The 21,576-nt window shown below is 50.6% G+C and overlaps 1 protein-coding gene across 2 annotated transcripts in view; it reads left to right on the forward strand.

The window, feature by feature from the left end:
- MDGA1 (MAM domain containing glycosylphosphatidylinositol anchor 1) overlaps window positions 1-21,576 on the forward strand; it is a 62,358-nt gene that overhangs the window by 17,180 nt on the left and 23,602 nt on the right. For both annotated transcript variants that reach the window (XM_077904184.1, XM_077904183.1), the window contains exons 2-3: window positions 15,196-15,335; window positions 20,049-20,223. In XM_077904184.1, coding sequence (XP_077760310.1) covers window positions 15,297-15,335; window positions 20,049-20,223 — 214 coding nt within the window. In that variant the 5' untranslated portion in view covers window positions 15,196-15,296. The remainder of the gene's footprint in view (window positions 1-15,195; window positions 15,336-20,048; window positions 20,224-21,576) is intronic.

The following is a 21,576-nucleotide window of genomic DNA, read 5'->3' on the forward strand; positions in this document are numbered from 1 at the left end:
ACGGCTGCCCCTCCCCCCACTTCTAGGAGACCTGCAGTGGGGCCAGGGCAGGCCGAGGCTGGCCCGGAGCTCCTGGCTAATTTTCCCCGGCCTCCATCGATCCAGCAGCTTCTCCTGAGTCTATTAGCAGTCGGCGAGTGAAAATATCCCCCATTGCGAGCCCTGACCTGAGACAGGAGGAATCCATAGCAATTTGTTCAAACAGAGGAAAGCGTTTCCCTCTGATTTGTATTCCAATTTATTCTAGGCAGGAAGGGGGTAGGGGTGGGGGGGAGGTGAACCCGGGCTCGCCAGAGCTGGGCCCAGGCCCGTCCCCCTCAGCCCCCCATGCCAGCCGGGGTGGCAGCTGGCGCTCCCCGCGGTCCCTGGGTGGGGGCCGAGGAGGGAGGGCGGGCCCCAGCAGGGGGACGGGAAGAGGGGCCCGCCTGCCTTCCCAGCAGGCCCGGCTTGGCTGGAGAGCTCAGTTGTGGATGTGGTTTTCACAAAATACAAAGCTGCCGGCTCGGAGCCTCCCTCTCGGGCCCTGGGGCCTGTGCCAGGCGTGCGCTCACCCGCTGCGCCCGCGCCAGGATGGGGGCTGGGCCGGGCCCGTGGACGGTGGCCCCAGCTGGGCTGAGGGGCAGGAGGGCCCATTCTTCCCCTGAAGCCCTCCCCGGCCAGCCTGGCGGGCGCAGAGCTGCTCGGGCTCCGAGGGGCACTGACACGGGGGACAAGCTGCGGTGCGTGGGGAGAGCCCGAGGGCAGGAGCCCCCGAACGCATCTTCCTGGCGCCCTGCTCAGTGCTCAGGCTCGCTGCTCTCCTACCCAGGAAGTCTCTTTTGAGCACTTAGAATAATGACAGCTCTGACTGACATTCATTAAGGACCTACTGTTTGCTGGGCATGGGGCTCGTGCCCTCAAGTATCCAGGCCTTGCAGGATCTAGGCCTCCTTGGGGTGCCTCGGTTTCCCGACCCTTCCAGAACCCTCTGTCACCTCCTTCTCCCACCTCTGCTTGGTCCTTCTCCCTTCCTCCTGAGAATCTCTTCCCTCTTCCACCCGAGGGTGGCCCTGGTGACTGAAGTTCTCAGGGCTGACGCCTCTGCGGCCCCGTTTTCCAGAGGGACTCCAAAGGCTAGCTCCTTTTTTCTTTTTTCCCAGGTAGCTTCCTTTGGCCCCACCTCACCCTCACCGCCAGGGCCCAGGCCTCTGCAGAGGTGACGCCATGGCAACGGGAGAAGAGGATTCTGGGAAGGGTCAGCCAAGTGGTCCTCTGGCTACCCACCCCCTCCACTGTTTCCTCCTTTCTTGTGGCGGTGCCCGCAGGGAGGGGAGTAACTAGAGACATTCTGCACACCCAGGTGTCAGTGACTAGCAGCTCTGAGGTCAGCTGTTGCACATGATTTGCCAGGCTCCATGACACCAAGGTCTAATTTCAGAAGCCAGCAACTAAATATATCAAAGTTGATGAATAATCATCTGTCTCAGGTGGGAGTATGTGGTGTGAGGGCGCAGAGGCTTCTGAAATGGATCTGGGTTCAGGTTCTGCCCCGGCCACTCACTGGCTGTGGATTTTTTGTTGTTAAGATTTAATTTATTTATTCATGAGAGACACAGAGGCAGAGACACAGGCAGAGGGAGAAGCAGGCTCCCCGTGGGAAGCCTAATGCAGGACTCGATCCAGGACCCTGGGGTCACGCCCTGAGCCAAAGGCAGACGCTCAACCATTGAGCCACCCAGGCGCCCTTGGCTGTGTGATCTCGGGCAGGTTAAGCTCTGTGCCTCCTGCCAAGCCGCCCTGTGCACAAGAGGGGCACTCACAGCACCTTCCTGAGGGGACTGTGGTGAAGAGGAGGTGGGAGCACATGAAAAGCCATTCTTAGCCTAGTGCCTGGCACAGGGGGAGTAAGTGACTGGGGCTGTTCAGAGGCCATCCTGCTACGGGACTGACACCAGTGCCTGGGCCTGGCTCGGGAAGCTCCTGAGTGAGTCGCAGAGGCTGCCACCAGGGAAGTGGCAGTGAGGTTCTGTGTACAGACATGCAACAGACCATTAGGGGAAAGAGGGAGCAAGAGTGGGACTGTGGCCCAGGGAGGGCAAAATTTCAGCCCTCCTCTCATTTCTCTCTTGGGGAAATTTATAGCCAGAACGTTCCCTCTGAGCCACTCTGTAGGTTGGGAGACAGATGTGTTTTGCACCTAGCCCTTTAGGCACCACTGCCTATCCCAGACCTCATTTTCCTTGTAAGAGGCAGCCCTCCCCCCACCACCTTCTCAGCCCCTAGGAGCTTCCTAATGGCAATGACTTTTCTGTCTCTGGCTGTGATTGAACTCTGGTCCAATTGGCCTCCCCACTCCCCAGGTCCTTCACTTTTCTCCCCCGACCTACTGGGTTCCAAATCATTTACAAGTTGTTCGGCAGCTCAGCATTATAATCAGATCCTACAGTGCATGCCACTTATGTGGTTTCTAAAGTTTTAGCCAAAAAAGGAGTGAAACCCTTCAGTGATGGAGGAAAAAAAAAATAATGAGAATACTTAACAGGAGGGCAGGTATTGCATTTCTTGATTTATAAATGTACCTAATGCTAAAGAAAACCTGTTCCCCAACTTGATGCTTCCTGAATTGACTCTTGGAAAAAGAAAAAAAGATTGTTCATCCTTTTCAGGGATTTAACATGCTTTTCCTCCCAGGAGTGTTTGTCTTTTGACGAGGACACAGAAAAAGAATGAACAAGTGACTGTTTAATATGCAGGGTGTTGATGAGTGTTATGAAGAACACACAAAGCAGGGGAAGGGATTGAAAGTGGTGGAAGTGGGGCAGGCATGCTGTCTTAAATAGGATGGTCAGGGAGGGCCTCTCTCAAAACACAACTGAAGGAAGTGAGGGAGCAAGCTCTGGAAATCTGGGGAAGAGCAATCGGGCAGTAGGAGCTGCAAGTGCAAAGGCCCTGAGATAGGCAGTGGGTTTGGCCTGCTTGAAGAACGACAGAGAGAACAGTGTGACCACAGTGCAGGGGGCAGTAGAACATAGGTGGGGATGGGAGCAGATGACAGCTGGTGTGGCAGCCTATTTAAAAATAGTTGGCTTTGACTCCATGTGAGATGGGAGGGTTTTGAGCAGAGGAAGGGCAGGACCTGAATGGGACGCCTGGGTGGCTCTGCGGTTGAGAGTCTGCCTTTGGCTCAGGGCGTGATCCTGAAGTCCTGGGATGAAGTCCCAGGATCAAGTCCCATCAGTCTCCCTGCAAAGAGCCTGCTTCTCCCTCTGCCTGTGTCTCTGCCTTCTGCCTCTCTCTGTGTATCTCTCATGAATAAATAAATATATATTTTTTAAAAAATGACATAGCGTTGTAAAGGGATCCTTCTGGCTTCTTGTGGAGAACAGACTGTGCTGGGCCAGGGAAGAAGCAGAATAGACCTATCAGGAGGCTGTTGTAGAAATCTAGGCAGAAGATGGTGGTGGCTAAAACAAGGGTGGTATCGCAGGGGTTGGATTGGGGAGCACTTTTGAGGGAAGCTGGGAGGGCTTGCTGGTGGATTGGGTGTGGGGTGTAGGAGAAGGAGAGAAGTCATGGAGAACTGTTTCCAGGTGACAGCAGGGGATAGTGTGTTTTCTCTAATGAGGGTGGGGGTGAGGAATGGCTCTAAGGCCTTGGGGTGCTGGGAGGCAGTAAGTGCTGTCCTCCTGAGGTCACTGAATGTGGAGAGAGGCATAAAGTGAATCAGGCCCTTATAGCTCTGCTCCCTGATTTATAAAACTCAGAGCTAATCCTCCTACCGCCTCCTGAGCTGGGTGGGGTGAAGACCGGTCTGGGAGAGCTGTGGAAAGGTAGCTTTGAGATGTTTCAAGCAGTTAGGTCATGGCACCCATAATTTCACCCCACAGTTGGGTGGATAAGGCCCCGAAACCCACTGTGGCCTGGGGGTGGGGACATCGGAGGGTTGCCCAGTGGTGGGCTCAGCAGGAACACTGTCCTTCCCTCCCCTGCTCTTCTGGCCTGGGGTCCAAGGCTGCACCTGCTCTCAAGCCGCAGGATTGATTTTGCTTTCAGGGTGGTATTGTTATTATTACCCACTTAAACAACCTCGTAGGAAAAAAAGAAGGAGCCCGATGACCATCAAACATTAACCGTTCATTCTGAATTCCCTGCCCACACCTGTCAATACATTTTTACATAGCGGTAAACAGTCGTCTGTTCTGCTCTGTCGGCTGACTTTATCTCCCACACACGTCTCTTGGTATTGACTGAGCCCTCAGCCCTGTCACTTTAATGGCTGCAGGGCACCCCCTGCATCGATGTGTGGGAGTTTGGTCACTGTTTCTCGGTTTCTCCGTCGTGGAGCATTTGGGCAGGTGCCAGCTCCCCCTTCTCCTAAATAGCTCTGCCGTGAATATCCTTATGTGAATTACTTTTTCCTTTTACATTATTTCCTTGGGGCCTATTCCCCAAAGTAAGATTGCCTAATAGGTCATAGGATAGGAACAGTTTTATGGTTCTCATTTTGTGCTGCTGGGTTGTGCTACAAAAAGTTTGAGCCAGCTTTGCACACAGCCCAGCCACAATGGCTTTTATCATCCTAATTTATTTTCCCTGGTTTAATAGGTACATAATGGCTTATTTCATAACTTCCAATTTTCACTTCACGAAGCCACGTTTGGGCCTTTCAGTGCCTAACAGGTACCTGACCTGGGCAGAACTTGGCAGTTTACATGGAGCCTTCTGATAGTCATCTCGCTTAGGCCCTGGGGGTACAGTATTTTGGCCTTTGTTTTATATGGCAAAATGGGAGTTTAGTCACGGTAAGTGGTGGGGTGAGGCCTCCAACCAATTTTTGCAGGTTTGATTAGAAAGGATTCCAACCCATCTGCCATTCTTTCTGTGGGCCCAGGGTCCCCAGATGCCCATTTCAGCCCAAATTCAGTGCCCTGGTCTTGTCACCTCCCCTGAGCTCCCATAGCCAGCTTGTGCCTGTGCTTCTAGGTTGGGTCTCAGCTCTGAGGGGCTTGGAGGAAGCCACTGGGTTTGGGGGTTTGGTGGAGCCTTGGGGGTTCTTTGCTTCAGCGAAGCTATGACACCTTCCATTCCCTGGCCTGGGCCTGGCCCAAGCTCTACTGGGTCGGGGGGCCTAGACCTAGCAGGTTTTATTCTGCGCTCTTCTAACTCTACTTCTTGAGTGTTAACTAGGAAGCACAGGCTGTGCAGATTCGGTTCCTATTGTATTTAACCCTCACAATAGAGATTACAGTTATGCCCATTTGACAGGAAACTGAGGTTATAGACTAGAGATTTAAAAGATTTGCCCCAGGGCAGCCCGGGTGGCTCAGCAGTTTAGCATCACCTTCAGCCCAGGGCCGGATCTTGGAGACCCGGGATCGAGTCCTACGTCAGGCTCCCTGCATGGAGCCTGCTTCTCCCTCTGCCTGTGTCTCTGCCTCTCTCTCTCTCTCTCTCTGTCTCTCTCTGTGTCTCTCACGAATAAATAAATAAAAATCTTAAAAAAAAAAAAAAAAAGATTTGCCCCAGGCCACAGAGCATTGCTGCAACTGCCTGGATAAGCTGTGTCCATGTCCAAGCCATGTCTACGCCACATCTACTCCTCTCATGGGTTTGGGTCAATAGTGACGCTTCAGTGTTGAGGGGGCTTGGTCATATCTAGTGTCTGGGCTGCCGCCAGCTTGCAGGGCCAAGGGAAGTGCAGTGATGGGGTCCCCAGGACTGGCAGGGCTTGGCAGGGCTGGGTAGCTGGGATCCAAGCAGGAAAACTTACATGAGTGACCCCATGTCTGCAGACCTCACATCCCCGGGCCAGGCAGGCTCAGGTGCCATGTTCTAGAAGCCATTCTCTGTCCTGATGGGTGGCAGCCTCTTTATCCTGCCATCATCCTGTATGTTTTCTTGGGGAGATCTTTCCTTCCTGCAATTACCTCCTGTAGCCCACCTTGCTGTTCTGGTCTTTCAAGATTTGGGCTCATGGCGTTCCCCGCAAAGTAGGCTTCCTCATCTGGTGTTACATTTTCTTCTTGCAGGTTCTTTGAATGGGTTCCCACAGGGTCCTGGGCTACATTATCAAATGGAAAATGGATTAGAATTTATTAAGTATCTACTGAGATACTAGTCCTTGTGTTAGGTACCCAGTGCATGCTATCTCCTTTAATTCTCACAACCCAGAAGTTACTTCCACGACTGTCTGAGATGTATTTTCTCCATTTGCAGATTGAGGAAACTGAGACCTCAGGAGACTGAATAACATGTCTGATAGTAAGGAGATGAGAGGTAGATTCCTGCCTCCTGCCCCTCATACCACACCATCTGGGCAGCCCCTCAGGCTTATGTTTATAGCCTCAGATCAAGCAGTGCCCAATTTAGGGCATGTACCTTCCCCCTGTCTTCCCTGAGTGTCCCACCTACACTGGTTAGAGCTGCCAGAGGGCCCCTCACTGTTGAGAGCTTTGATCCTGGTCTTCCGAGACTCAGGAAGAAAGTTTCTTACAGCTTTCCCCAGAGCACCTCAGAGTCCCCATGTAGGAGTCCCTCCCGGTGGCCTGTCTAGACATCCCAGAGTTCCACAAGTAGGGTGCCCATTAGACTTCTGTTGATCCACAGACAACAAAGCATCTAGGAATATCATGTGGCACTCTCAATACCTGTGTGCCTTCTGATGAGGCCAGGATGTGGGTGCAAGGGTGCCAGACATTCCCTGGGCTCGGGGCACAGATAGACTGGCCACCACTTTGGGCAGAGGAAATTTGTCAAGAGGGCCAGGCTCTGCCAAAAGCATCAGGCTCTGCAAACAGAGCTAGGCCCTGCAAACAGTATCAGCTCCTGCAAGTGGTATCGGGCTCTATGAGCAGTAGCAGGCCCTGCCTCTGACCACAGAAGCAGAGCTTTTTGTCCTTAGTTGTGGTGATAGTGTGGCAGCCTGTGTGCGCTGGGCCTTTCTGCTATGGCTGGTCTCACATTCAGTGATAGCCCTTGTACTTTGAGGTCACAGACCCTATACACTTGGGTTGGGAAGAGATTTTTGTGGTCAAAGACGAGGTTGGCCGAATAAGAGTTTGGTATTGATGAGAGAAAAAAAAAAAAAAAAGACCCTGGGGTGGAGAGCAATCTCTAGTGGGATCTGCAGCAAAGTGAGGACAGAGGTTCTTCACTGAGGATGGCTATGCCTTGCTAGGCTCTGCATTTGGCACCGAGGGCAGGACGTTGCACACAGTAGGTGCTTAGGAACTGTGCAGACCAAATCGATGAATCAGTGGCAAATAAACAGGCAATTGTGTGTGTCCTCTGAAGGGCTGGGAGGCTGGGAGTGGGAGAGAGGATGGAGAGGGACTCAGCTTGCATGGAAGTCTAATGACCCAAGAGAATGACCAGAGGTGTACAGGGCAGAGTGTGATGGTGCTTCCCCTCAAGATGAGCAGCATTAAAAAAAAAAAAAAAAATTATTTATTTATTTGAGAGAGAGGGAGTGTGCATGTGAGTGCAGGGAGGGGCAGAGGGAGAGAGGGAATCCCAAGCAGACTCCCTGCTGAGTGAGGAGCCTGGCACTGGGGTTTAATCCCGTGACCCTGAGATCATGACCTGAGCCCAAACCAAGGGTCAGATGCTCAACCAACTAAGCCACCAGGTACCTCTCAAGATAACCAGGATTAAGGTGAGACTGGAGGAGATGGGATGGGATGGGAGAGACTATTTCAGACTTGTTTTCCCAGCCCTGAATTGGAGCCTCCTTTAGACTTAGAGAAGTCACCTGGTCCATCCTGGGTAGTAAACAGAGGACAGGTGTTAGCTAGTTCCACAGAGAGCCAGGGATAATGGGGAGGCAGGGAAAAGCCTTACTGCAGAGAGCACAGAAGGGTTAATCTTCCCAAGAGGTCCACGTCTGATGGCCCATGGTTTGTTGGAGAGGTGCGTAGCATCATCCCTGGCAGAAGGATGCCCAGGTGGAACTGGCCAGGTGCCTGCCCATAAGAGCAGACCCTGGCTGCCATTCTCTGCGTAGCTAATTAAAAGAGAAAAGCCTGTTAATATTTCAGCACTGTTAACTCTGCTAAATTATTAAGCATCCATTTGCATTACGTGCATAAAAGATCGATAAACATGTGTGTACCAGGAGCTAGGCAGGCAAGGGTAAGATGGTTTCTAAGGATGCTGTATGGGACTGGCCCAATAGTGACTCTGAGACTATGTCCTGCATCCTGAGCTCTGAGTCCTCAACACTGTGCCAGGCACTCGGGAACTGGAAATGCATGGGGCTTGGCAAAAATCAGAAAGTGTGATTCTAAGTCAGCAGGGTGTCCCTGGGCAACTTACTCATCCTCGCTGACCTCGGCTTCCTGATCTGACAAATGGGAGCGATGGGCTTCTTATGAGCAATACATAGCTAATAGATATAAAACATTTGGCATGGTGCTGACACAGAGTGAACTGTTAATTGTATGTAGGGGGGTCGGTGGGGGAACCCCTAAGCTTTAACTCCAGCTCACAGCCGATCCTTCCCTGCTTCCTTTCTGTCACTCAGAAAGGCCTTTATGGGCATTGTCCTGATCCCAGCTCTTCCCAACTGTGCCCTTTCCTGGCATCCCCCAGCACCGAGCCCAGCACTTCATGCTCACGAGGATGTGTTGACTGATGGAAGTCAGGACCAGAACATAGATCCTGATTCCATATTACCCAGCCCAGAAACACTGAGTGATGCTTGTGAGAGGCTGTTAGGATGGTGGCACTCGCCCTGCCACCTGCTAACGGGGTGGATAGAACTCCAGGTGGGGAAGTCTGTAGCCCCCTTCTCTTCTCTCCTCACCCCCTCCTCTGGAAGTTCCCCAGGCCTGCAGATCCACACATTTTCCCTGAAAGAGTCAGGAGCAGGAAGCAGGGCAACAGCCCCCACTTGATGATGATTAACCTTTTTAAATGTGGGGTGAGGAAGAAACCCGAAGGAAAGCTGATGGAGCTTTAAATTAAGGGTTTCCATTTTGCTGTCTGCCTGCCTTAGTTGGCTCTATTGCTGTCACATCCTTGTGCATTTAATGGCACCTCCTACACCTTAGCTAGTGCCAGGGAGGAAATTCTCTTATGAGGGACGGGGGTCTTTGATGAAATTTCCCCTCTGGATTCCAGTGAGAATTCTCTACTGAAGCACAGTGGCTGAGTTGGACTTTGCCTTAACATGAGAGTTTGTGGCTTCCTTGAGAGTTTGTGGCTTCCTCACTGGGCTTGTGGGGTGCTGGCTGTCCCTATGCCCTACCTATAATTATGGGTGTATACTTTTGGGGGGAGGAAAAGGAGTGAGCTGATAGGCCAGAAGCATTCTTCCAGGGACCCACTATTTCTGTCAGTTGTCCTCCTTCTGATGCTGCCCTGTGGGTGACATCTCTCATGTAAGTGCTTAGCTCTGCTCAGCCAGAGGACCGGGGAGGGCCGTGATGCTTGACTCGACAGCCATTAGTTTTATATTGCGCTTGGATCAGCATATCTCCTCTTGCTTTACACAACGCTTCTATCTCTCAAGATGCTAAGAGATCCTCTGTGAAGAAAGGGCTTTATGGTCAAATATATTTGGAAAGCACTGGCTTAAACCAAGATACATAGGTGTGTTTACTGCAGGACTTTTCAGAGCCTTTAATAACACACACTTGGATTCCCAGACATTCGGGAAGGAGAGACAAGACGCAGCATCAGCATCCTGACTTGGCAGAGGACTCTCAATGAACACTTTATGGCACATGGGTTGGGCGTTACTGTTTTTCTTTTCTACGGGGGTTCATTGATAGATCGCAGGAGAATGAAATAGGAAAAGTCTCATAGACCAGAGTCAGGGAGACATACTTGGTTCCAAACTCCTGTCCTATCTTCCATCCACTAATGTGGTGTCAAGCGGAGATGATCAAAGCCAGCCTACCAGAATCTCAAGGAGCTTGTTACAAATACAAACCTTGACAGCCTGGAGTCTGCATCGCAACAGCCTCCCTGGTGACAGAGGCAGAGGTAGGGGAGTCTGTGAAGGGCTGGGATGGTGAACACAGTTCCAAGCTAGCAGGTGAAAGGCCTGCATTCAAGTCTCTGCCCTGCCTCTGTCTTGTGTCAGTGAGTGAGGTAGACAGGGCATTTCCTTCTCTGGGCCTCCACTGTCTTCTCTGCCAAAAGAAGCTAAATAGGACTTGCTCTTTCTGCCCCTCAGAATGAGGTGAGGAGCTTGGAAATATATACAGTGGACCCCAGGAAGGTGTCACTCCTCACCATCTGTGGCAGATGAGGCAGGGTCCTTTCATGCAAAGGGCTTGCAGGCCCCCAGGGAGGTGGGTTCTTGAGAGGAGCGCGGGATCATTTATAGAATAATAAAGCTAGCTACATGTTTAGATGGCTTACGGTGTACCAGATGCTGTTTTCAGCACTTGACGTGAGTTTACTTATGTATTCCTCACAACAAGCCCATTTTACAAGTGAGAAAATTAAGTAACTTGCTAAAATCACAAAGTAACTTGCAGAGAACTGAGTGTGCTGGGATGCTAAGGGGATGCTCAGAAGGGGCCCATCCCTCCCCTCTGTTTTCATCTCCCCTGAAGCCCTGCACTGCCTTCAACATGGATTTTAACATATTTGGGAAACATCCCTACAGGCTTAATGTCTGCTTTGAGGGTCTCCACCCTGGGATTTTGAGGTGGCCCCAAAGCGTGCTCTCCTGTCTCCTTCTCGTGTTCCTACTTAATCATTTCAGGAATTGTCATTTTTTAAAAGATTATTTATTTATTTATTCATGACAGAAAGAGAGAGAGGCAGAGACACAGGCAGAGGGAGAAGCAGGCTCCATGCAGGGACCCCAACACGGGACTCGATCCCAGGTCTCCAGGATCACACCACAAGCTGAAGGCAGCACTAAACCGCTGAGCCACCTGGGCTGCCCAGGAATTGTCATTTATTGAGAGAGCACATTTTGTTTGTTTGGCCAGATGTTTTACAGATGTATTAAACCCTCATGCCAGTCCTGGGAGAAGGCGTTACTGTTCCCATTTTACAAATGGAAAGCCTGAGGCTCAGAGAGGGAGGTTAAGTAATTTGCCTAATGCCACCCAGCTAGCAGAGCCAGGAATTAGTCCCAGATTGTCCGCTTTTCCCATTTCTCTAGAGCATATCTCTCCTCTGCTCACTGTTCCTTGACGCATCCCCTGTTTTAGAGTAGTCTTAGCATTTACAACACTCTGAAACCATCCTGCTCATTTCTGTTCCCTTGTTCGCTATGACAGTTCTCCTTCATTGTTTGCTTTTCCTGGTAGTCTCTCCAGCACCCATACAGCAGCCAGCTCAAAGCATTTGTTGTTTGACAGACTGAATGAAGGGATGATGATGTCATGGTGCCTCTGGCCTGATTGCCTCTGGAACAGAAGATGCTGCTGCTGGCAGTGCCTTCCAAGGGTGTGTGAGCCAGAGGCCGAGGCTAAGTGGGACAGAGCCTTTGACGTGGGTCAAGGTCCAAAACCCATTCCAGGAGTGAGCAGATTGGGGGGGGGGGGGTGATTCATGTTAACAAAGCTCAGGGGGAGACCACGAGCAAATGGAAATGCCAAGGCCAAGAGGGCCTGGGTACCACTTGCTCCAGAGGGAAAATCTATACCTCGACAAAAGTCAGCCATGGGAAGCAGCTCATCAAATAGGAATCAGAGTAAAGGGAATGGGTAGTTGGAAAGGTTAGTGTCAACCAAAGAAACTGGAAAAACTTAAGGGGAAATTTTTTAAAAATTGAAATGTAACTTAGGTACAGTAAAAGCTTAAGCAAACAACTCGATGCATTTTTACATACATGTCCGCTCATATAAGCACTCAGATTAAGATGTAAGCATTTCCATCCCACCAGATGGGATCCCGCCTTCTCTCCAGAAACTTCTTGTGTGCCCTTCCCAGTAATTAATCCCTGTCTCCACCCAAGGGCAACCACTGTTACTTTAAATTGGATTTTTCCAGTTTTGAATTTCAGATACATGAAATCATATGCTATTTGTGCTTTCGTGTCTGGGTTCTTCCACTCAGATTGTCCATGTGACATTCAACAGTGTCACTGTGTCTATCAGGATTTTTTTTTTTTTTTTACTTTTGTGTAATATCCCATTGTACAATTATACCAGAATTTATTTACCCATGCGTCTTTTTTTTTTTATAAAAATTATTATTTATTTATGATAGGCAGACAGTGAGAGAGAGAGGCAGAGACACAGGCAGAGGGAGAAGCAGGCTCCATGCACTGGGAGCCCGACGTGGGATTCGATCCTGGGTCTCCAGGATCGCGCCCTGGGCCAAAGGCAGGTGCTAAACCACTGCGCCACCCAGGGATCCCTACCCATGCTAGTCTTGATGGATATAGGGGTGGTTTCTCATTTTTAGCTGTAATAAGTAAAGCTGCTATGAATATTGTTGGACCTATTGTTTGGTTGTTTTAACCACTCATTTCTGTTGGGTACTACCCAGGAGGGGAATTGCTATGTCATGGGGTTTACCCTCGTCTAGCTGGAGCAGGTATTGCCAAAATCTCTTCCGAAGTGGTTCTATCATTTTAGAGTTTGATATTCTTAATACTTAATGTCATCAAAGGGAGTTAGGTCATCTTAATGATATCATCATCCATGATGCCTCGTCTCCAGTGTGGAAACGTGGCAGGTGGCCAGAGGCCCTGTGTCTGCTGGCCAGGCTCTGTGTTTTCTGGCCTGTGCTATCCAGACCCTGAGAAAGTCCAGCTCTCCAGCTCCTTTTCAGTATTCCCTATCAGTCACCAAACCTTCTGTTACAACACTGCCTGGCTACAGACAAGCCACAGTGTCCAAGATTACAGCTTATCTTCCACTGGAGCCTGTTAAATCAATGTCTTCCTTGTGGAGAGGCACCCCAGGCCTCTTGTAGACATTCATGCGACCTTCTGGTCTTATCAGCAACTGGCATGCATGTCATGCATTGATGGGCTGTTTCCTGATGAGATTTCTTGGGGCCCTTGGCCACAGATGGCTCTCTCTTCCATGGTGTGGTGATGTTCATGCATTTTCATTGCAGGGGGTGACAGTTTCAGACCCATTTCCCAGATTCGAGGTTGCATCTTATATGTGCACTATGCACTGATTATAAAATTTATAGAAAGTGTGAGCTGAGAAGGATCTCAGAGGTCATCTAATCTACTCCTCTGCTTTAGGAGGGGAAATTAAGGCCCATGAGGTCTGACTTGCCCAAGGTTGCATAGCTTGTTTCCTGACAGCTAGCCTAGGTTTACTCCTCTATGGCAGCCAGGCAGGCAGGACGATTGTCTGGATACTCAAGACTCCGGGCTGGTGGAAGCTGCCACTGTTTGCAGAACCTGCTGCTGTTTGTAGAGACTCTCGTGGTTAAACAGGGCCCGTGTGGCCTCAATTGCTGCCCCACAGCTTTTTGACTTACAGCCTGGCTACCTCTGTGGACTCACCTCTATAACTGGTTCATAACTGTCCCATCAATGCGGGTTGGAGAAACTCTGTTAAGGCGCTACTTGTGGCAACTGTAGAACACATTAGAGTCTAATCAGCATTTCTCAGTTAGCCTGTGTTACTGTCACACCCACCCTCGTGAATTCTCAGGGCTGGCAGCATGCTCTCTGTTTTAGAGATGAGAAAACAAAGGTCCAAAGACGACTCATGGCTTATTCCAGGTAATATGTATTATGTAGGACTCCACTCTGTCAACCAGCACAAAGCTCCCCGATTCTCTGAGGCCTGGTGAGAAAGCTGCCTCTTCCATGGAGCCTTCTGTGATTCTTCCTCTGGCAGACAGAGCTCTCTCTCCCTCTCTCGACCTCCTAGGGCCTTCTATACCTCTTTACAACACTCAGCAACATCACTATAGGATATTCTTGTAAATTCATTCATTTAGGTTCACTGAGTGCCCACTATATTTCAAAGGCCTTGTGCTGGGGATAAAAGGTGAAACCTATGGTTTGGTAGACAGAAAGACAAGAACCCCGAATCTGGCAGACACACAGATTGATGTTCTGTTGTCGCACTGGGAGAGTGACCGGGTACAGAAGGAGGGAGGGCGCAGGCCAGTCATGGGATGCTTCCTGGAGGAAGCTACACATTTTATGTACAGGTTTTATCTCACCTTTGTGCATCTCTTTAGGGCAGGACTCTTTTCACTCTCTTGAGCCCCTGGTGCCCTGGATTAGCCCTCCCACCTCCACTTTCTCCACCCTCAGCTGGGAGCAGACAGGGGCCTTGTCATCCTCTCCAGAGCCCCACCATTGCTGGGCTGGGGGCTAAGCACTCAGGGAGGGGCTGTATGCTTTTCCCATTGGGTGTCCCAGCCACATACTAACTCTGGCCCCCCAGCCCCGGTTACTGTGAGAAAGGTCAGGAGGAGCTTCCAGGCCCCTGGAAAAGAGCCTCTTTCCCTTGAAGATGCTGGGCTAGGCTCAGGGAGCGATGAGGGAAGAGTAGCAGGCCTTTGGGTGAGGGGAATGAACAGTCTGTGGGGCTGGGAGAAACCTCTGTCAAGCTCTCTAAAAGGAAAGCCTGGGATGGTTGAGGGGGTGCAATTTAGGCAAGTGATTTGCTGAGAAAGTGCTCTCGGGAGAAACTGGAAGAGGAGGGAGCCAGGCAAAAATGTGGCTCAGTGGCTTTAGCCGTGCCATCCCACCAGGAGATGGGGTGGGGCAGGGAAGGGGTTGTTAGTCACCGACTGTGTGTGTGTGTGTGTGTGTGTGTGTGTGTATTGGGCAGAGGGGTGATCTTGTGGGCATATCTGGCCCAGGCAGCTGCCATTGGCGAAAGGCAATCGCAGGCAAGGTGAGCTCTGTGCACCTAGCAGCTAGCTCTCATAGCAGCTGGGGAACGGATGCACCTGGAGTGTCTGGGGAGCTGGGAGGAGCACCAGCAGCTTCCACTCTGGGGGCTGCGAAGGCAGCGATGCTTACTCAGTGATGATAACCAGTCTGTATGGATCCCAAGCCCCTCAGACTCATCAGCTCATTGAAAGCACAGATCTCTTGCAACGAGAGTGGGATGAGTTGGAATTGCCCCCTTCCTGAGTCCTCGACTCTGGCCTGGGGCCCTGGGAGTCTCCTTTCCAGAGCTCAACAGGTGAGGCCTCTAAGGAATGGCCTGGGGAGGTCTGGGCTGATGCCTCCTGCTAACATACTCAGAAGAGGATGCCCTAGACCTCCCTCAGGCCTTGGTGCCTCTTGCCTAAACCTGCCCCCTCTCCGGCCAGCTCCCGCCCAGGCTCAGATTGTCCACGCAGGCCAGGCATGTGTCGTGAAGGAGGATAACATCAGTGAGCGTGTCTACACCATCCGGGAGGGGGACACCCTCATGCTGCAGTGCCTTGTCACCGGGCACCCACGGCCCCAGGTAAGCCCCTCCGTGGCTTCACCTCCTCACTCGCCGCCCTGCCCTGGGATCAGAGCTGCGGATGAGGCAGCAGGAGCCGGGGACCAGAGGCAGAGGAAGTGGGCAAGTAAACACGAGACTGAAGCCCGTGTCTGGGAAATAGCTGGAAAATGAACTCTGTGGGGAAGGGCTGGAGGCCGTGAGCTTATTCAGCTGAAAACATTGATGGCTGAGGGGAAAAATGAAATGTCAGCTGTTCAATTCCACTTTATCCTGTTGTATCTGCTGGGCAGACACTTCCTCAGATGCACCTTCAACCTCCGTTTGAGGGCAGCTGACACTGTGCGAGGTGCTCCCTCCAGTGTCTTCTCTTGGGAGCCTCAGGACCATGCTGTGGGGAAGACATTAGAGCTTCCATGTCACAGCTGAGAAAATCAAGGCTCAGGGAGGCTGAGTAAACTCCCACGATCACACAGCTCCTGTGAGGGTGGAGGCAGATTTTGAATCCAGAACCAGTGTTCTCTGTAGCTTTGCACACTTCCTCCCAGTGTGCCTGTCTTTGGGTTGAGGGCTCCAGGGGTTACCCACAATGTAGGATGATGCGATCTCCTCTTCAGGAGGCTTCAGGTAGGCAAGCCCCACATTCTCAAGGTTTAAAGACTGAGAGCAGTTAGAAAGCCACAGAAGATGAGTATCTGGAAATGCCAGGTAAATTTAGTCACAGATCAAGGATATGTTCAGTCAGAAGGGTTGGCCAGTTATCACCGAAGCTGAGGAGAAGAGACAGGAGGTGGGCTGGAAGGATGGGTGGAATTTGCTGGTGAGCTGCTGTGGCATTTAAGAGCAGCAGAAAATTTTTCACTGGATCTAAGGAGGATAATAAATGCAAAATAGTTTTTTGGGATAATTTTGGGCACAAGGATGACTTTGGTAGGTTTGGCCTGGAGATAAGCAAATGATAAGGAAGTCACTAAGGACTCAACCTAAAACCATTATCACTGCTTGCTTCTTCTCAGAGTTTTGTTTCAAAGTGATGACAATGCTGCCAATCTTCACATTGTTATATGCATCAGGTGTGACATCAGGATGGTCCTCCCTAACACCAGGGAGGCAGCTGGGCCATCTCTCCCTAAGGCTGTACTGGCCATCTGTGTGTGTCCCCTTGTGCATCGCATTTATAAGTTGTTTGTGGCTGTGGGTCAGCGTGTGCACACACAACACTCTTTTTTCTACTTGCATCCACGATTTCATTATCCTTCCTGCTACCTAGGCTCAAACCCTTGGGCTAAAATTTGGCTCTGTGCCATCTCATTCCCCACCTCTAGCCAGCCTCTGAGGCTTCTGTCTTTATGTCTCTTGCATGGGTCTTCTGTTTCTCTTCCTCATTACCACTGTGGGTCAGACCTTCAGACCTATCCCTTGGACCACTGCAGTAGACTAACTGGCCCCCTATGTTTGATATCTCCCCCTTGATTCACTTCTGTACCCTGCTCCCAAAATCATCATCTTCAAACCTCCTCTCTCATATCATTCCCCTGCTCAAAATCCTTTGATGGTTTACCTATTACCTACCAGACCCAGTTCAGGCTGCTAGAGGTAGAAGTGAAGAGCCCTCCATCCCCCACCCAGTCTGGCCCCACCTGCCTTCCTTGTCTCACCTCCACTGCCACCCTCCTCATACCCTGTGCTCCAGTCACACTTGCCCGAGTACGCCCTGTTCATTCCTGCATTAGCCACTGCTGCTCACCTCTCCTGGAATGCCGTCTATCTCCTTGCTTATGTCATTAAACAAATATTTCTTGAGCACCTGTTGTGAGCCCAGCCCCGTGATGGGCCCTGAAGATACAGTTCCTGTTGTCACAGAGCATCCAATCTAGCAGAGTCACAAGGAATCAGCATCTCATGGTCCACTTTGAGGTCAGGATAGGGGACTGCGTAGGCATGGAATTCCCCACTCTAAACAAATAGCAAGACCGAAGGACTCTTGAGGGCCAGAATGAAGAAAGAATCTGTAGCCATGGCAGTGAGCAGAAGGTGAAGGACCTGGTCCTTGGAGGGGCTTGAACTACATACTCACCTCAGGGATAGTAGTATTAATACACACACGGGGTGGGGGGTATGAGTTGAGGCCACAGGTCCATCTGTGGTTGGAGGCTAGACATAAACACTCTACCTAAAGCAGGAAACACAAGAGTGTCCCCTGTGGATGGGGACCAGAAGTTCTCCATTCCACATCCGAGAGTCATAGCCAGAGGCCGACTCCACTTCAGGATGAGCATATGAACAGTCACCTATGAAGGAGCACAACCTTTAGGCTGTGTCTTACTGTCGCAGTGGTGAGGAAACCTGAAGCTGAGAAACTAATATAAAACTAGTTGGAACCTGTGAACCCTTGTGTCTTGGGCATAGGCAACCATAAAGCTACACCACAGACAGGCCTGTGAGGGCCCACAGAAATTTCTTTTTTTTTTTTTTTTCCCGCAGAAATTTCTGTGGAAGAAAAGTCCCACAGAATATAAGCTTGTGGAGTAAAATTTTAAAACACATTTAAAAATACAATGCCAAGAGGGCCAGCCCAGACACTCAAATAATTGAATTGAATAATCTCTCACATAAAAGGAAACAGAGATAACAGAGCAATTTGTTCTTTTGTTTGTTCATTCATTCATTCATTCATGATAGACACACAGAGAGAGGCAGAGACATAGGCAGAGGGAGAAGTAGGCTCCCTGCAGGCGCCTGATGTGGGACTTGATCCCAGGACCCCAGGATCATGACCTGAGCCAAAGGCAGACTCTCAACCAGTGAGCCACCCAGGTGTCCTGATAACAGAGCAATTTGAAAGGATCTTGAAAATAAGTATAGTTAAAATGTTTAAAGAGATAATGAAAGGCATACAGTCCACAAGTCAGGAGATTATACAACCTGATCCTTCAGATATGGGGGGAAAACCAAATAGCAATCCTAGAAATAAAAATCCAACAGTCTTTTGAAAAATTTGACCTCCATACCATAGAGATAGCTAAAGAGAAAATTAACGAATTGGATGACAGATCTGAGAAAACCAGCTACAATGCAGTCCAGGGAAGACAAAGAGACTGGAAAATGTGAAAAGAAAGTTAGGAGACATGGAGGATAGAATGACAAGCTACAACATTAACTTAGGATGGACTAGAGAAAACTGAGAGAAGGCAACATCTAAAGAGATAAAAGCTGAGAATTTTGTGGAATTGAAGAAAGGTACAAACCCTCAGATGGATAAAGTAAAACAAATCCAAAGCAGTTTATAAACACACTCCATCTAGATAAATCACAGGAAACCTGCAAAATGTCAAATACAAAAGAAAAAATATTTTCATGGCCTTGGTTTCTCTCTGAAGTGGGTGAAGGGCAAGTTTCTCATGCAGAGAGTGGCCACTGCAGGCCACAATGTTGCTACCATCATCCTCTCGCCATCCTTCTCCCCAGCCTTGTTGTTTTTAGGGACTATGGCCTGACCTCTTCACTGGGATCGGGGCCTTGCCCCATCATAGTGATAAGCAATCCCCACCCCCCAACTTTTAGATGGAAGCTTCCCTACCCTGTCCTCTAATCCTTAAGACTTAATCACCTGGAAATGATCAATTTTTCTTAAACCTCTCCTACTCTGAGTAGTAGCTCCAGTTTCTTGTGTGATCCTTGATCATTTCCTACAGTCTAGGGCAGTGTTGATAATAATGGAAATTTGTTGAGTGACTAATACATACCAGGGACTACACTTAGGTGCTTTACACACTTTGTTTCTAAACCTCTTTGCAAAGCGAGTATTGTGCTATGTAATAGTTATAGTTAATCTAGTGCTGCATAACACATACTCTAAAACTCAAGAGACTCGGAACAACACACACTTATTGTCTCATAGTTCCTATGGAACCACAATCCAGGAGCAGCTTTGTTGACTGGTTCTGGCTCGTGCAAGGTCTCTTAGGAGGCTGAAGCCATTTGAGAACTGACTGGGGTGGGAGGACCACTTGCAGGCTACCTCCTGTGGCTGTAGACCTGGAGGTTTCCATTCTTCCCCCGGGGACCCCTCCCTCCGGAGGGCTGCTCATGACAGCCGGATGGCTTTCCCCAAGGTGGAAATCACAGTCCTTCAAAACCTGATCTTGGCAGTGGCATACCATCATGCCCGCTGTGTTATATTGGGCACACAGCCCATCTGTGGCACAAAGTGGGAGGGCACCACAGAAAAGGACCAGAAGCTAGGGACCATCTTGGAGGCTGGCTACCACGGAGACCTCTTTCGCAGATGACAAGTCTAAAGCTGGGAGAGAGTGGCCTACCCAAGGCCACTAAAAATTTTTATCAAATTCTTAGCCATACAGGCACTAAGGCACATTTAATCCTCCCAGAAGCCCTAGGCCAGGTAGTATTCTCTGTTTTCCCAATGCGGAAAGGGAGGCAGGAAAGGTGGGGCAACTCGCCCCAATCCATCCTCTTAACCACTGCACTACACTGCCTGATTTAAAGCCTCCTTCCTCTGACCCCAGATTTCCCAGGCTCTTTGCTGAAGCATCCTCCTACCCTATCCGTGCATTTCCCTGGGGGGAATTAGTTTCCCAGGCTGGGGGGGGCCCCACGGGCACGCACGGAGAAGAGTGGGGTGCGGGGGGAAGAGGCCCCGTTGCATGACCTTCAGCCCGGAGCACGCTCCTCTCCGTGCCCCGCTCACCCTCCCCCGCCCTGCGGGCCCAGGTGCGCTGGACCAAGACGGCGGGCAGCGCCTCGGACAAGTTCCAGGAGACGTCAGTGTTCAACGAGACGCTGCGCATCGAGCGCATCGCGCGCACGCAGGGCGGCCGCTACTACTGCAAGGCAGAGAACGGCGTGGGCGTGCCCGCCATCAAGTCCATCCGCGTGGACGTGCAGTGTGAGTGCGGGCCCGGGTGCCCCGGGGGCCGGGCTGGGAAGGCGGGGGGTCGGGGAGGAGGCTGGAGAAGAGACACTTCGGTGGAAGAAGGCAGTAGAGACCTCATCTCTCCCGGACCACTGTTCCTCCGATGTGTGTCCCCCGATACCATTCACACGTGTCCCTCCCTAACCCATAGGAACCTTGCACAGCTCTCCAAAGTGATCAGAGAGGGCGGGATAGTTTGGACTATACTCTACTCCTTTCACAGATGAAATGGAAGTGGGGGGAGGTCTGTGACTTGTTTGCCCACAAAGGTTCTCTTGACTCTGGCCCATGCCCTTCCCACAGTCTCTCATGTCTCTTGCTTCTGTCCGAGGGGGAGCTCTGCAACTTCCCTGCCCCCACCAAGGGGGCACCTACAGGACCAAGCACCCCTTAGCCCTGGCTGCTGGTTGAATGGGAAGCCCCTAGTCCCTACCTGCCTGCCATGGAGGTACCCCCTTAACCCCAAGAGGCTATTTCACTGCTTGCCACCTCCCTCTGTGCCCACTCAGGCTGACACTAGTTACCCAGAAGCCATAGGGCCAAGCCAAGCAGCCTGTCTGGCACCATCTTAATGTCCACAATGAACCTATTCATTAAATATGTCCCACACCCCACCAAGTGAGACCCCCAAGTGGTGAGCAATGGAACCTCAGACCCTTCTGTCCCCCATCAGTCACCTAAGGGCCTGCCAAAGCCTGGGGCTGAGGATCATTTCTTGCATTATTGGTGCTGGAAGGGGCTGGCAGGCATGGCCTGGATGTCACCAGTGCCCCACCTCTACCCATCATGGTCTTTGATATGACTTCTGTCCAGGTGGGCTGTGTGAGGACAGAATGATGGGATGCTGGAACACCACCATAGAATGTTAGGCTGTGGAATGTTGGTGCCTTTGTTTCACAATGCCAACTCTTCATTAGAAGGTCTAGGGGATCTTTAGAAGAAACTATTGATGCCTGGGTCCCACTTCCAGAGATTCTGATGTAATTGGGCATGGAACCCAGCATCAGGATTTTTTCTTAAATTCTTTTTTGTTGTTGAGGATTAACCTATATCCAGTAGAGTGCACCAATCTTAAATGTACAGTTCCGTGAATTCTTATGTCAATGCATGTGTAAACACCATCCAGTTCAAGAGCATTTCCCGGACCCCAGAAAGTTCCTTCATGCTCCCTCCCAGTCAATAATCTCCTTAGAGGCAATCATTCTGACTTCTGAAGCCATCAGTGAGCTCTGCTGGGCATTGGTATTAAAAAGAAAGTGGTATTTGCATGACCCATGACAAAATGCCCAGAAAGAGAAGTGACTTAGGCAGGTCACACTGCAAATT

This window comes from Canis aureus, chromosome 7 (genome assembly GCF_053574225.1).
Source record: "Canis aureus isolate CA01 chromosome 7, VMU_Caureus_v.1.0, whole genome shotgun sequence".
NCBI lineage: Eukaryota > Metazoa > Chordata > Mammalia > Carnivora > Canidae > Canis > Canis aureus.